Raw genomic sequence first — 13,641 nt, forward strand, 5'->3', positions numbered from 1 at the left:
ATTAGGGGGGCCCCAGCAGTTGGACCCCCACCAACTGGACACTTATCCCCCGTACTGTGAGACAACCTATTTAATTGCAATTGCAATTTTGGCAACCTGCAGTTACCAGCCACAGCCCTGCTGGTCCCAGATGCAACCATTTCCCTCTGCTGCCAGCCATGTTGGATTCCCTATTTTAGGCACTCCCATTGAAATGAATGGAGGGTGGCCGCGCTCTCCTTCACTTTGGCCGCTTCCTTCTAGAGATAGAACTGCATACACCAAATGGTAGGAGATTCTTAATAAAAACTATTCTCAAATGGCTGCAAAGTTGAACGTGCCCTTTAAATATTTTTGGGTGATACTGCCCCATTAAAGGCTTGGACTGTAAATACAGACCGGATGCTTCCCTGTTATCATGTTCCTTCTATTCCTATAAAGCACATGTAGTAAACCAACCTGTGCCAGGACAGTGATGAAGTTCCTATTGAGATGCACGGCTTCATAAAGTGCTAGTAAGATGGCTTCATTAGTTCTGATCAGGATAAAGCAGTTACAGAGAAGAAAAAGAAACGGGTGACATGAGATCAGCTCCGCCGCTGGATGGCGGTATCATAGGAAGTAACATAAACTTACTGCACGGAGATTTTCTCATCTGCATCTGCAATGAACATACTGCCCACCTGTGGAAAGAGAGAGAACTGCAGCTGCTCAGATATGTACCTGTATCACATGGAAATGACTGGGTCTGCTGCTTCTAAACACCGGTCAGCCCGATACAGTTATAGCGCCTCTTATCCCAGGAAAAGCCATTCAGTCTTTCACATTAATACATTTGACGCATCTTCAGTGCATGCACCAGAACAGCAAATCTATGCCAGCTGTGAGTAATATAACTAATGCCAGTTTCTCGCATATAATAAATTAAAGCCGCTCTGTCAGCATGATCAACCCTATTAAATGAGACATACTGCCTGGTAGGGCTCATCATGCCGATTAAAACGACACCTTTCTTTTGTCTGTATGCTAAACAGCTAGATAATAAGATAAGATGCCTTTATTGTCACTGTACAATACAATGTAATACAATGAAATGTTGTTTGGAGCAATCCTAGATGCCATGGACAGAGGAACAAGAACTGACATTTAAACTAAAGCATTACACTAGAAAAAAACAAAACCTTGCACTTGAAGGCATTACTATTAACAGTTCACAGCATATATATAGTAAGTGCTTATGAGTATATACACACTGATCAGACACCGCTGCAGACAAGAGGTCATCATGGGGTCAAGAATGCAGCAGTCACTTTCAGTCTGTGGTAGTTTCTGTCCTAGGAAGGGGCAATAATCTCTGAGCATTTAGGAGACTGATTGCTTTGGGGTAAAAGCTGTTCTTCAGCCTAGTGGTGCGGGCATGTAGGGCCTAAGACGCCTACCAGAGGGTAGGGGAGTGAAAAGGCTGTGGCCGGGGTGAGTTGGATCCCCGCAGATCATTTTTGCCCTGTTGCTGCAGCGAGCAGTGAAGATGTCATCCAGTGATGGTAACTGAGGACCAGTGATTCTGCCAGCCATTCTGATGATGCGCTTGAGGGTCTTCTTGTCCTCAGAAGAGCAGCCGGAGGACCACCCTGTGAGGGTACATGCACACGTTCAGGATTCATGTGCGGTCAATCCGCATTAATTGGTGCGGATTTGGTGCGGATTTTCTGCATGCGGATTTTACTAAGTGAATGAAGAAAATCCGGTCAGGAAAAAAAAAATTAATTGACATGTCGCGGATTTTAAAATCCGCACCGCAGGTCAAAATCCGCGCAGAAAAAATCTGCATCGTGTGCATTGAGAATTTCAAATTCTCATAGAATACAATGTACATGACCTACGGTGCGGATTTTCCGCACGCAAATCCGCACTCAATCCTGATCGTGTGCAGGGGGCCTAATGCAGTATGTGATAACAGGTTCTATGATGCACCTGTAAAAATTGACAAGCAGCTGTTTTGGGAGTTGTGCTTTCTTCAGACTCCTCAGAAAATAAAGCCTCTGAAGGCCTTTTTTGGTAATTTCTGTTGTGTTTTTTATCCATGACAGGTCCTGACTAATATGAACTCCCAAGAATCTCAAACTTTGAACTATCTCCACGTTTCCACCATTATTGCTAATGGGATGGTGTCCATTTTGTTTCTTCTTCCTAAAATCCAGAATTAGCTCCTTTGTTTTCTTGGTATTGAGCATGAGGTTGTTGTTCTTACTCCATCTCTCATCGTTGTTGGAGATTAGGCCTATCACGCTCGTGTCATCTGCACATTGTATAATGGTATTGGTATTGTGAATAGGTTTACAGTCATTTGTGAAGAGGGAGTAAAGGAGAGGGCTCAACACACAGCCCTGCGGTACCCCGGTGTTTAGTGTTAAGGATGAAGAGAAGTGCTTGCCCATGCGTACGATTTGTGGTCTTTTTGTAAGAAAATCCAGTATCCAGTTGCACAGGTGTGAGCTGAGACCCAAGTTGTTTAGTTTCATTGCCAACTTGTTGGGAGGGATGGTGTTAAAGGCCGAGCTGTAATCAATGAACAGCATCCGCACAGCTGTCTCTCTGCTCCAGTGTGACAGCGCAGTGTGAAGGGTGAGACGGCATCCTCAGCCGACCTATGTGCTCTGTGAGCAAACTGGTATTGGTCCATGGAGGTGCAGATCTTGCTCTTCATGTGCCTGAGGACAAGTTGTTCAAAGCACTTCATAGCAATAGGAGCGAGAGCCACCGGGCGATAATCACTTAAGGTCTTCACCCCGGCCTGTTTTGGAATTGGGACAATTGTGGAGGACTTCAGGCAAGTGGGGACAATGGCCGGCTCTAGTGAGCTGTTAAATATACTGGTAAACACTGTTTTCAGCTGTTTAGCACAGTTTTTTAGGACTTTTCCAGGAACTTCATTAGGGCCAGCTGCTTTATGGGGATTAATGTGGCTGAAGGCCCATTCTACCTCATGTGCTCTCAGCATCAGGGAACATGATGGAGTCTCTTGCTGGGCTAATTTGATGATAGGCAGCTCATTGTCTTTGTCAAATCGTGCAAAAAAAATATTTAGGTCATCGGGAGAGAAAGAATTTCCAGTTTATCCATGGTTTCCTATTTGGGAAGGTCCAAATGATTTTGGTATCAGCTACACAGACATCCGCGTTTGTATTCATAAGCAAATGAGCAATGGAGCAGCACGGTGGCTCAGTGGTTAGCGCTGGTGGCTCAGTGGTTAGCGCTGGTGCCTTGCAGCGCTGGGGTCCTAGGTTCGAATCTGACCAAGGACAACATCTGCTTGGAGTTTGTATGTTCTCCCCGTGTTTGTATGGGTTTCCTCCCACTCCAAAGACATACTGATAGGGAACATAGATTGTGAGCCCCATAGGGACAGTTGGATGCTAACGTCTGTAAAGCGCTGCGGAATATAATAGCGCTTTATAAGTGCATAAAATAAATAAATGAACTGGAGCATCAGGAGGCGGGACCGAATCCTTTGAGCACTGCTATGTAATACCCCCTGTGTTCTGCACACTCCCCCTCCCCTAGATTCACAGCTAGGACATATCATATACTATGTACTATAGCTTCACCACACTCATCATAAAGATAATCTACATATTACTGCTTCATCCACAAGCACAGTATATGATTAGAAAGACGCCAGTAGTATGTATTAGCTTCTAAGCATAGAAAAATATGTGTTTCTATGTGATAATGCTATAGCTTTGTGGTAAGTCGTCTGCCATGCATCTAGAAATCCCAGGAGATTCAAGTCCCAGGAGAGACAAACTTTTTTCTGTTATTTTTTCCTCTTCAGGAAATTCATACCTGGGATCTCTACATGCAAAACCATGCACTTACTACCAAGCTATAGCATTACCACATAGAAATGCATGTTTTTTCTATGCTTAGAAGCTATCACATTATACTGGTGTCTTTCTAATCATATGCTATGCTTGTGAATAAAGCAATGATATGTAGATTAGTTTTATGAGCAGATCTCAGTGTGGTGAAGCTATAGTACATAGTGTATATGATAAGTAGATGCCAGTCCTGTCAATCAAGGGGAGGGGGAGTGTGCAGAGCATAGGGGTGTTACAAAGCAGTGCTCAAAGCATTCGGCCTGACCTCCTGGTGCTCCAGTTTCTCATTTGTATATGACTAAAAACACTGATATCTCTGCAGCTATTTATTGTACAGACAAAAGAAAAGTATAGTTTTAATCAGCATAATGGGCCCTACCAGGTAGTATCTGGTTTAATAGGGTTGATCCTGGTGACAGAGCGGCTTTAAATCCGCCTAGGCAGTGGGAGGCCATTTCCCTCCTTCTAAGCCCCACCCACTGTGAGAAGGATAAAAATAACCAAATGTCCCAAATTCTTTGTGCAAATGAAGGGCACGCACAAATCAGCAACTTTCTGGCGCAAGGGCGCTTAATAATTATCATGTTTTACTTTTGAGGGGCATAAATGTAACAAGACACAGTTGTGATGACTGTAAGGAGCCATGCACATGTCGTGTCAATGACTTCACCAGCACAGAAGTAAACAATGATGGTTTACGTTAAATGACTGCAAGCAGAGATCTTGAAAGTGAATAAAAATGGCCACAGGAAGCACAGTAGGCAGGACTTGTAGTTACACAAAGCACAAGATTCCTCTGCTGCAGGAAGCCTCTGTGTAAGGGCTCATGCACAAGAATATATTTATTTTGTTGCATCCGATCTGCATTTTTTGTGGGTTGGATGCGGACCCATTCGCTTCAATGGGGCCACAAAAGATGTAGACAGCACACCGCGTGCTCTCCTAAACCGTAAGTCCGTTCCGCGGCCCTGAAAAATTATATAGAACATGTCCTATTATTGTCTGTTTTACGGACAAGGATAGGACTGTTCTATAGAGGGCAGGATGTTCTATTCCGCAAAATGCGGAACACACACGGCTGGTATCCGTGTTTTGCGGATCCGCAGTTTGCAGACCGCAAAAAAACACCAACGTTCGTGTGCATGAGCCCCAAGAGAAAGCTTTTGTCAGGACGTGTCTACATGCTCCCCTTGTAGCAAGGTACCCCATACTATCAGGCCTCCGGAGCAGAGCCATGGTCACCACAGCTCCCGGCAGCTCCTCTCCATCAGACATGCTGCAGCCTCTTCTCCTGCCCAGTGCGGTGCATTTATATTATGTCACTCACCATACTTGTCAGGGCTGAGAAGAAGCCGGTCTGGTTCTCCTCCTCCTTGTCCCGGTATTTCCTGAGAGAAATAAAACAAAAGTGTATGACAATAAGATCGCTATACGACATGGAGCACACAACGGCTCAGTAAAGCCAGAATGACATGTGCAGTTTTTGGTGCCGTTTTCTAGTCAAAGCCAGGAGTGGACTTATGGGTTATGCCATGATTGATTGTGGAGCTATGTCATGTACATATCAATCTCTGACAAAGCTACAACCGGCCCTGGACCTCACATGGATCCAGAGGTCTCCCCATTCATTGCTCCAGTTGTTCTGCTAGACTTATTTTAGTCCGACAGCTCAGGGGGGTGCCCTTTCTCAGAGGGCGTTTCCTTTCTGCTCCAGCTTCCGACAGTAAATAAGACTAAATTGAAGATTTATACTGACTGCCTGCGATCTAAACCCCTTTAAGGAACACAACTGATTGTATTTTTTAGAACCAAACCCGTTACCCGTTGTCCCATCAATGTCCTACACAGATAATAACACAATATGGGACAATAAAAAGTGGCACACTTCTGCGTACATACGTGTTATATTCAAATAATGCCCGGGCGATCACCAGTCCCATCCCCTAGAACAAGAACAGAAAGGTATGACTACGATATAAGGGCCCTATTACATGGGCAGATAGAGCAGACGATGGTCGGGAGGGAAGCATTCCTTCCTGTCAATCGCCTGCTCGCTGGAGGAGGAGACCGCTGCTATTACGTGCAGTGATCTCCTCCTCGTTATAGGAACGAGCGATCACTAATGTATCGCTCGTCTCTATACGGTCTCCTTGTTTGCCGGCAGCAGAGCGCCTATTACACGGCACAATCTGCCGCTGACAAACCAGGATTTTATAACATGTTAAAAGATCCTAATTACCGGTGGCAGTATTACACTGCCAGATGATCACTAGCGAGTGTTACTGCGAACGCTCGTTAGCGATCATCTTAACAATAATCTGCCCGTGTAATAAGGCCTTAAGCCAGGAAGAGTAAATCCGATTGATAAGAAGTGAACAATAACTCACGTTCAGAGTCCCCTCATCGTCCACGATGGACAACTTCACGATGTACGGGTTCACAGACTGGAGGGGACAGGAGCATTAAAACGGATTATTACAGAGCATTGAGACACTAGAGGCGGGATGAGCTGAACTAGAACTTAAATGGTACTCCCAGTCTGATAAAGGGATGGTATGTTATTAGGAAAGGACATCACTTCATGATCGATGGGTGTCCAACCTATTGAGAATGAAGGGACCAGCTCCCCTGCGCCGCTATCCGTTTTTTCCTTGCACAGCAGCGCTTCTGCGACCCGGCTGTGCAGCAAAATACAGCTCAGACCTATTGACTTCTATGGGATCTCCACAATCAGTGTACCACAGACCACTCGGCTGTTTCCGTCACCCTGGGTCGTGGCATATGAGCATTATTCCAATCTCATCTATGACTGGGTGAGATGGGAGTAACCCCTTTGAACAGGGTCTAGAGAGAGTCTAAATACATGAGACTGATCCCTTTTGTGGACTTGGCCTAATACCAAGTAGCGTAATGCGTTGGTTCTGTATAGATACAAATAAAGCACAATTACAACCACTTCAGTATTATAAAAGATACGCCACTCTCTAAAGTCGTAAGAACACTCACTTCATATTTCCTGTAGTTCACTAGAAGTGCCAGCAAGACCACAGCATCGTAGCCGTGTTCCCTGCGGCTGGGAGGATGGGACAAAATCTGAAAAACAAGGAGAGCAAACATCATAAAATAAAAAAGTACAATAATAATAATACACATAAAAAACTGGATTGCTTACAATAGATTTGGCCAATTGGTCAGTATCAGAGGCAAACCCGCTGATGCCGCTTATCTCCCAAATGCGACCTGTCTGAGTCTAGCTCCTCCTAACCCCTGGTCAGATATAACTGTGAGGATCCATACCTACATGTTATTACAAGGTGTGCAGCCATGCTCGCCACAATCTATGAAAAAATGGTCACAGATGTAGGACAAATAGGCAACAATACCTGTAAAATGGCTTCAAATATGCTATTGATCATGACATATTCCAAAATGGTGTTCTGGCTGATGTTATCCGTCACCTGAAACAAAAGGGAACAAATCAAAACCATAATTCGGCTGAGAGGATTGTGCAGGAGAGCAGAGAGAGGGGCTACAGAGCGAGCTGTCGGAGAGCTGGTCCGATGGATGTCACTCAGCCTGCGGTGTCTGTGATCACATGTGGACGACAGACAGAGCAAAACTGGGAAAATGCGCATGCGCAACCACCCTCTGTTCATTTTCTATGGGGCCATCGAAAATAGCCAAGAAATGGCTCAGCTATTTCCGTCGGGCCCATAGAAGTGAATGGGAGCGGTGGCCGGTCATGGTCGGTGCACTCCCATTCACTTCTATGGGGAGAGCGCTTGGTGGTGGCCGGACCGGAGTCCTCCAGCCACCACTCTGTGGGGCTCCGTTCCCGATATAGGTGCGGGTCCCAGCGGTGGGCCCGCACCTATTAGACAATGGGGGCCTATCCATTGCGATATGCCCCCACTGTCTGAGATGAGACAACCCCTTGAAGTGTATAGCAATATCTGTCTGTAGACAACTTCTTGACTTGCAGCAGTAGTTTGCATCCAGCAATGTACTCACGGTGACTAAGCAGAGGAGCAGCTTCAGGCAGAGACTCTTCAGGCTTTCCGAGCCCTCCCCACACAGCAGAATATCCAGGCTCTCCATGAGATTCTGCAGGAAAACATCAGTCACACATTATCATCAGACCATCATTAAAGTGCAGGAAGTCAGGAAACATGTCATTTTTCTACAGTGCAAAAAAAAAACTAAGAACTATGATATAGTAAGTTTTCTATTTGATATAACTGGACTCACAGTTCAGACAGAAACCCGCCTGTGGGTATAATATTATGACAGGTGGTATATATAATTATCAGCAGTCACAGACTACCACCCCTAAAACATAGCCTTTATTATATATCATTAAAATAAAAAACTAATAACCCTAGTGATAACATAAAGAAAACAATGAAAGAAAATATTGATTTAAATGAGTCAATCCTCTGCACTTAGGGACACGGATAGGCAGGTGCGGGCCAAATATAATATCCTATGGGCTCTGACCCTCAAACTGGCCCCATCTCTATAATGCCCTGCCTAAGAACTGAATGGCCGCCCTGATAGGGAACTGACATTTTTTCAGTTAGCATATACTAGCGGTTAGCTTTTCCCCTATTCAGGGCCATCCTAGGGCGCTCAGGAGGTTCCCGATACGGGAAGTCAGGGCGACAATTCCGTTCTTAGGCAGGGCATTATAGAGATGGGGCCAGTTTGAGGGTCAGAGCCCATAGGATATTATATTTGGCCCGCACCTCCCTATCCGTGTCCCTAAGTGCAGAGGATTGACTCATTTAAATCTATATTTTCTTTCATTGTTTTCTTTATGTTATCACTAGGGTTATTAGTTTTTATTTTAATGATATATACCGTAATAAAGGCTATGTTTTAGGGGTGGTAGTCTGTGACTGCTATTTGATATAACTACAATGTAAATCCTTTAATCCAGCATTCAGTAATCCGAAGAATTCTGATAGTCCGGCATGTTCCCAACACAAAACTACATTACAATGTGGAAGTTTACAAGACCAGAAGCAGAAGACAAATAGAGCGGCAGCTTTTGTGTTACCAGGGTCGTACAGGAGTAAAAAAATAAAATAAAAATAAAAAGGAGGAAAAAAAGCAAAAAAAAAAAAGTACTGTTTATGCCAAACCATCACCACCCCATTCATTCAAGATATATAGCTAATAAAAAAAAGAGGAAAAATAAAGGTGGGAAAAAAATGTTTTTTTTTGCTATTAGAAAAAATACATTTGCTCTAGGAAAGGTCCTATGTGTGAAATAAGAAATTATGCCATAAATTGGTATTTTCCCTTCTCACCTTCATACGAAGTTCTGCCTTGTCAAAGCCCATCAGCATGTTAATAATATCGAAGCCGGACGTCGGCTTGTTCTTCTGATGAACTCCCCGAATGAGGGCGCATAGCGTCTACAGAGATAATGGAAACAAAGTCTGTGAATCCTGCATCCTCCGCACACATAGAGAAAGCCTGTGAGTCCTGCATCTTCCACCCCTCATAGAGAAAACCTGTGAGTCCTGCATCTTCCACCTCCTCATAGAGAAAGCCTGTGAGTCCAGGTTCCCCCACCCCTCATAGAAAGCCTGTGAGTCCTGCATCCTACGCACACAGAGAAAGCCTGTGAGTCCAGGTTCCTCCACCCCTCATAGAGAAAACCTGTGAGTCCTGGATCCTCCACCCCTCATAGAGAAAGCCTGTGAGTCCAGGTTCCTCCGCCCCTCATAGTAAGCCTGTGAGTCCAGGTTCCTCCGCCCCTCATAGTAAGCCTGTGAGTCCTGGATCCTCCGCCCCTCATAGTAAGCCTGTGAGTCCAGGTTCCTCCGCAACTCATAGTAAGCCTGTGAGTCCAGGTTCCTCCGCCCCTCATAGTAAGCCTGTGAGTCCAGGTTCCTCCGCCCCTCATAGTAAGCCTGTGAGTCCTGGATCCTCCGCCCCTCATAGTAAGCCTGTGAGTCCAGGTTCCTCCGCAACTCATAGTAAGCCTGTGAGTCCAGGTTCCTCCGCCCCTCATAGTAAGCCTGTGAGTCCAGGTTCCTCCTCCCCTCATAGTAAGCCTGTGAGTCCAGGTTCCCCCGCCCCTCATAGTAAGCCTGTGAGTCCAGGTTCCCCCGCCCCTCATAGTAAGCCTGTGAGTCCAGGTTCCTCCGCCCCTCATAGTAAGCCTGTGAGTCCAGGTTCCCCCGCCCCTCATAGTAAGCCTGTGAGTCCAGGTTCCCCCGCCCCTCATAGTAAGTCTGTGAGTCCAGGTTCCCCCGCCCCTCATAGTAAGTCTGTGAGTCCAGGTTCCTCCGCCCCTCATAGTAAGCCTGTGAGTCCAGGTTCCTCCGCCCCTCATAGTAAGCCTGTGAGTCCAGGTTCCCCCGCCCCTCATAGTAAGCCTCTGAGTCCAGGTTCCCCCGCCCCTCATAGAAAGCCTTTGAGTCCAGGTTCCTCCACCCCTCATAGTAAGCCTGTGAGTCCAGGTTCCCCCGCCCCTCATAGTAAGCCTGTGAGTCCAGGTTCCCCCGCCCCTCATAGTAAGCCTGTGAGTCCAGGTTCCCCCGCCCCTCATAGTAAGCCTGTGAGTCCAGGTTCCTCCGCCCCTCATAGTAAGCCTGTGAGTCCAGGTTCCTCCGCCCCTCATAGTAAGCCTGTGAGTCCAGGTTCCCCCGCCCCTCATAGTAAGCCTGTGAGTCCAGGTTCCTCCGCCCCTCATAGTAAGCGTGTGAGTCCAGGTTCCTCCGCCCCTCATAGTAAGCCTGTGAGTCCAGGTTCCCCCGCCCCTCATAGTAAGCCTGTGAGTCCTGGATCCTCCGCCCCTCATAGTAAGCCTGTGAGTCCAGGTTCCCCCACCCCTCATAGTAAGCCTGTGAGTCCAGGTTCCTCCACCCCTCATAGTAAGCCTGCTTTGTAGCACCATGGCTGTATTACCTGTAATGAGTTGACCACTCGGATCTGGTGCTCTGCCTTCAGGGCCTGGATGCAGTGCTGGAACAGGCTATTAATGTTATCCTTTATCTTCATTAACTCTTCTCCATCTAGCGATTCTAACTTGGCCTCCAGATATTCCAGATTGACCTGGTCAGTGCAAAGGTACAAAGGGCTAATGATGCTAAAAGTTTAAGGCAAGCATTTGACAGTTACAGACAGTGACACTATATACCATTACCTTCATAAGAAAAAGCTCATCCCAAAATCGGGGGTTGGATTTGGTCGGATCCTCTTTCTGTAAAACAGGCAATAAGCAAAACTGTTTAACGTATCCTAATGGTGATGGTACACGATGGCTGCCTCTTTACAGTCCAGATCTTTATTCAGTATTCTGCTAGCAGCTATTGGAAACAGTCAGCAAGGTGTCGACAAAGGCCCCCTAACAGCAAAGCTAATGTACGTTTTTTCCGTGCAGAAAGACAGCAGCGTAATACAGCACTGGCAAAGTGTAGAAGACAAATCTCATGTACACTTTGCTTTTTTATTCTGTACAGTGTGGATTTTGAAATCTGCAGCATGTCAATTGTTTGTGCAATGCAAGAGGTGAGATCTGCCGAAAAACCGCATAAAATCTGCACCAAAACCTGCAAGTAACACATATTTTAGGTAACTCAGATTTTTTTCGTTTTTTTTGCAAATGCACAGTGCCGATTTTCTGTTGGTAAACATGCACCGATGCGCAGGTTCCCTAACTCTGTCCATACACATTAACGGGGTTTTCTCATCTCAGACAATGGGAGCATAGCGCTAGGATATGCCCCCATTGTTTGATAGGTGCGGGTCCCATCTCTGGGACCCGCACCTATCTCTAAAACGAGGCCTAAAATGAAGCCAGTAAAGTGGCATTTTTCGGAATCCCCATAGAAAGGGCTAACATGACAGGCAATGGGGGCTGTTCGGGGCCAATATGAGAGGCAATGGGGGCTATTGAGGGCTAATATAAGGCAATGGGGCTGCTGGGACTGATATGAGGCAATGGCGGCTACTGAGGGCTGATATGAGGCAATGGGGGCTGATGGGGGTTATTATGAGAGGCAATGGGGGCTACTGGGGGCTGATATGAGGCAATGGGGGCTGATGGGGGTTAATATGAGAGGCAATGGGGGCTACTGGGGGCTAATATGAGGCAATGGGGATGCCACGCTCGTGTGTGGGAAGAAAACACCACACCGAGCATAGGAGGGAAAGGGAATACCGGAATAAGGCATGTAAACTAGGGAAGGAAGATGTACACCTTCTAGAGAAAACCCTGACTCCAGTCCTGACAGACTACTAGTATGAACAGGCCCCAAAGGTAGGCAAGTTTATACACCGGATACCTAGAATCCTATTTCACCCTATAGGACCCTGAAACTAATGTAAGGACTCAGTCTACCTGTTCCTCCAAATTGTGACGAAAGCACCTTCGTCACTGGGAGTTGGAGAGGCCTGCTTGCCAGCCTCTTGCCCTGTGACTATGGCCCCTGGGACACTATTTGGGCATATTGGATTTCAAAGGCTCCGTTTCTGCCCCGTGGACTTTTTACTGGAACTATTTAGGGCATGTGACCATGTGCAGGGTGGGGCAAAAATAAGACTTACAGGAAAAAAACAAGCTAACCACAAGTCCAACATAAGCTATAAACCGCATAGCATAGTGGGAGAAACAACAATAAATACAGAAGGTTAAATGAGCACAATCGCCACACCTGGGGAGAGAAGGTGCGGCAAGCACCAGAAACAACACAGACGCAAATTGATCCAAAAGGAAAACATGTCAGATTACACCACGTGTTGCCAGTCTCACGGATCTCCTGCCACCTGTCGCAGGAACGTGTGTATGTATCGGTACGTCCATGACAGTACCCCCCACCTCCTTCTACGGATGACCTCCAGGTACCCAGGACCAACCTTATCCGGATGAGACCCGTGAAAGGTTTTCACCAAACGACTGGCATTCACGTCAGATGCCGCTACCCACATCCTCTCCTCTGGTTTATAACCCTTCCAGTGAACAAGATACTGAAGAGATCTACGGAGAACTCGAGAGTCAGAATTCCAAACTGCCGTCCACCATGACAGTGTTTATCAACAGTGGGGCAGGGGTAAACCTGATTGATGCTCAGTTCGTCCCAGGGTGGATATAAATCAATGATTTAAAAAAAAAAGAAGATTTTTTTGATTTAAATCGGATTTTTTTTTTTATATAAAATGCTTTTTGAGGAAAATATATTATCATCCAAAGGTTATTCCTCATGAAATAAAGATTAGTTTTTTTAATTATGTAGAATAAGGCTGTACAGTGATCCCTCAGGATACAATGGCCTCAAGATACAATCTGTTCAACATAAGATGGGTCAGAAAAGACCATTGTAAGTTAAAACCAGACTTAACATACAATGTCTCAGACTCAGACCCAACAAATCTTGTCCACTTCTCTGGTGAAATAGCTGGATTAGTAGCTAGTTAGCAGCTATTCCTGACTGTTATATGTAAAGACTTGTTTTATCTGTCTTAGTTATCTGCTTATTTTTCTTAACTCTTTATTTTCTCTTATATTGGATGACATTTTGGGGCTGTGGAACCGATTACTCAACTTACAATGGTTTCAACATACAAAGGTCGTCCTGGAACCAATTAATATTGTAACTTGAGGGACCACTGTATATGTTTAATTGTTTTGGTAAATAAATTCCATTAATCCATTCACAATGTCCTGCTCTTCCAGAGGTTTTTGTAAGATTATTGGGCAGTTTCTCTGCCTACAAGATATTATCACAGATGCTTGGTTTACTTTTGCAGTTCTCAAAACTGAATTTGA

At 45.6% G+C, this 13,641-nt stretch overlaps 1 protein-coding gene across 2 annotated transcripts in view; it reads right to left on the minus strand.

The window, feature by feature from the left end:
• Nucleotides 1-13,641, minus strand: part of ARMH3 (armadillo like helical domain containing 3) — a 44,999-nt gene that overhangs the window by 13,344 nt on the left and 18,014 nt on the right. For both annotated transcript variants that reach the window (XM_044296143.1, XM_044296142.1), the window contains exons 3-13: nucleotides 11,020-11,076; nucleotides 10,782-10,928; nucleotides 9,173-9,280; nucleotides 7,872-7,964; nucleotides 7,244-7,318; nucleotides 6,867-6,953; nucleotides 6,248-6,304; nucleotides 5,760-5,803; nucleotides 5,188-5,248; nucleotides 616-662; nucleotides 439-514 (exon numbers count right to left, since the gene is read on the minus strand). In XM_044296143.1, the coding sequence (XP_044152078.1) occupies nucleotides 439-514; nucleotides 616-662; nucleotides 5,188-5,248; nucleotides 5,760-5,803; nucleotides 6,248-6,304; nucleotides 6,867-6,953; nucleotides 7,244-7,318; nucleotides 7,872-7,964; nucleotides 9,173-9,280; nucleotides 10,782-10,928; nucleotides 11,020-11,076 (852 nt within the window). The remainder of the gene's footprint in view (nucleotides 1-438; nucleotides 515-615; nucleotides 663-5,187; nucleotides 5,249-5,759; nucleotides 5,804-6,247; nucleotides 6,305-6,866; nucleotides 6,954-7,243; nucleotides 7,319-7,871; nucleotides 7,965-9,172; nucleotides 9,281-10,781; nucleotides 10,929-11,019; nucleotides 11,077-13,641) is intronic.

Source organism: Bufo gargarizans, chromosome 6 (assembly GCF_014858855.1).
Source record: "Bufo gargarizans isolate SCDJY-AF-19 chromosome 6, ASM1485885v1, whole genome shotgun sequence".
NCBI classification, from domain to species: Eukaryota; Metazoa; Chordata; class Amphibia; order Anura; family Bufonidae; genus Bufo; species Bufo gargarizans.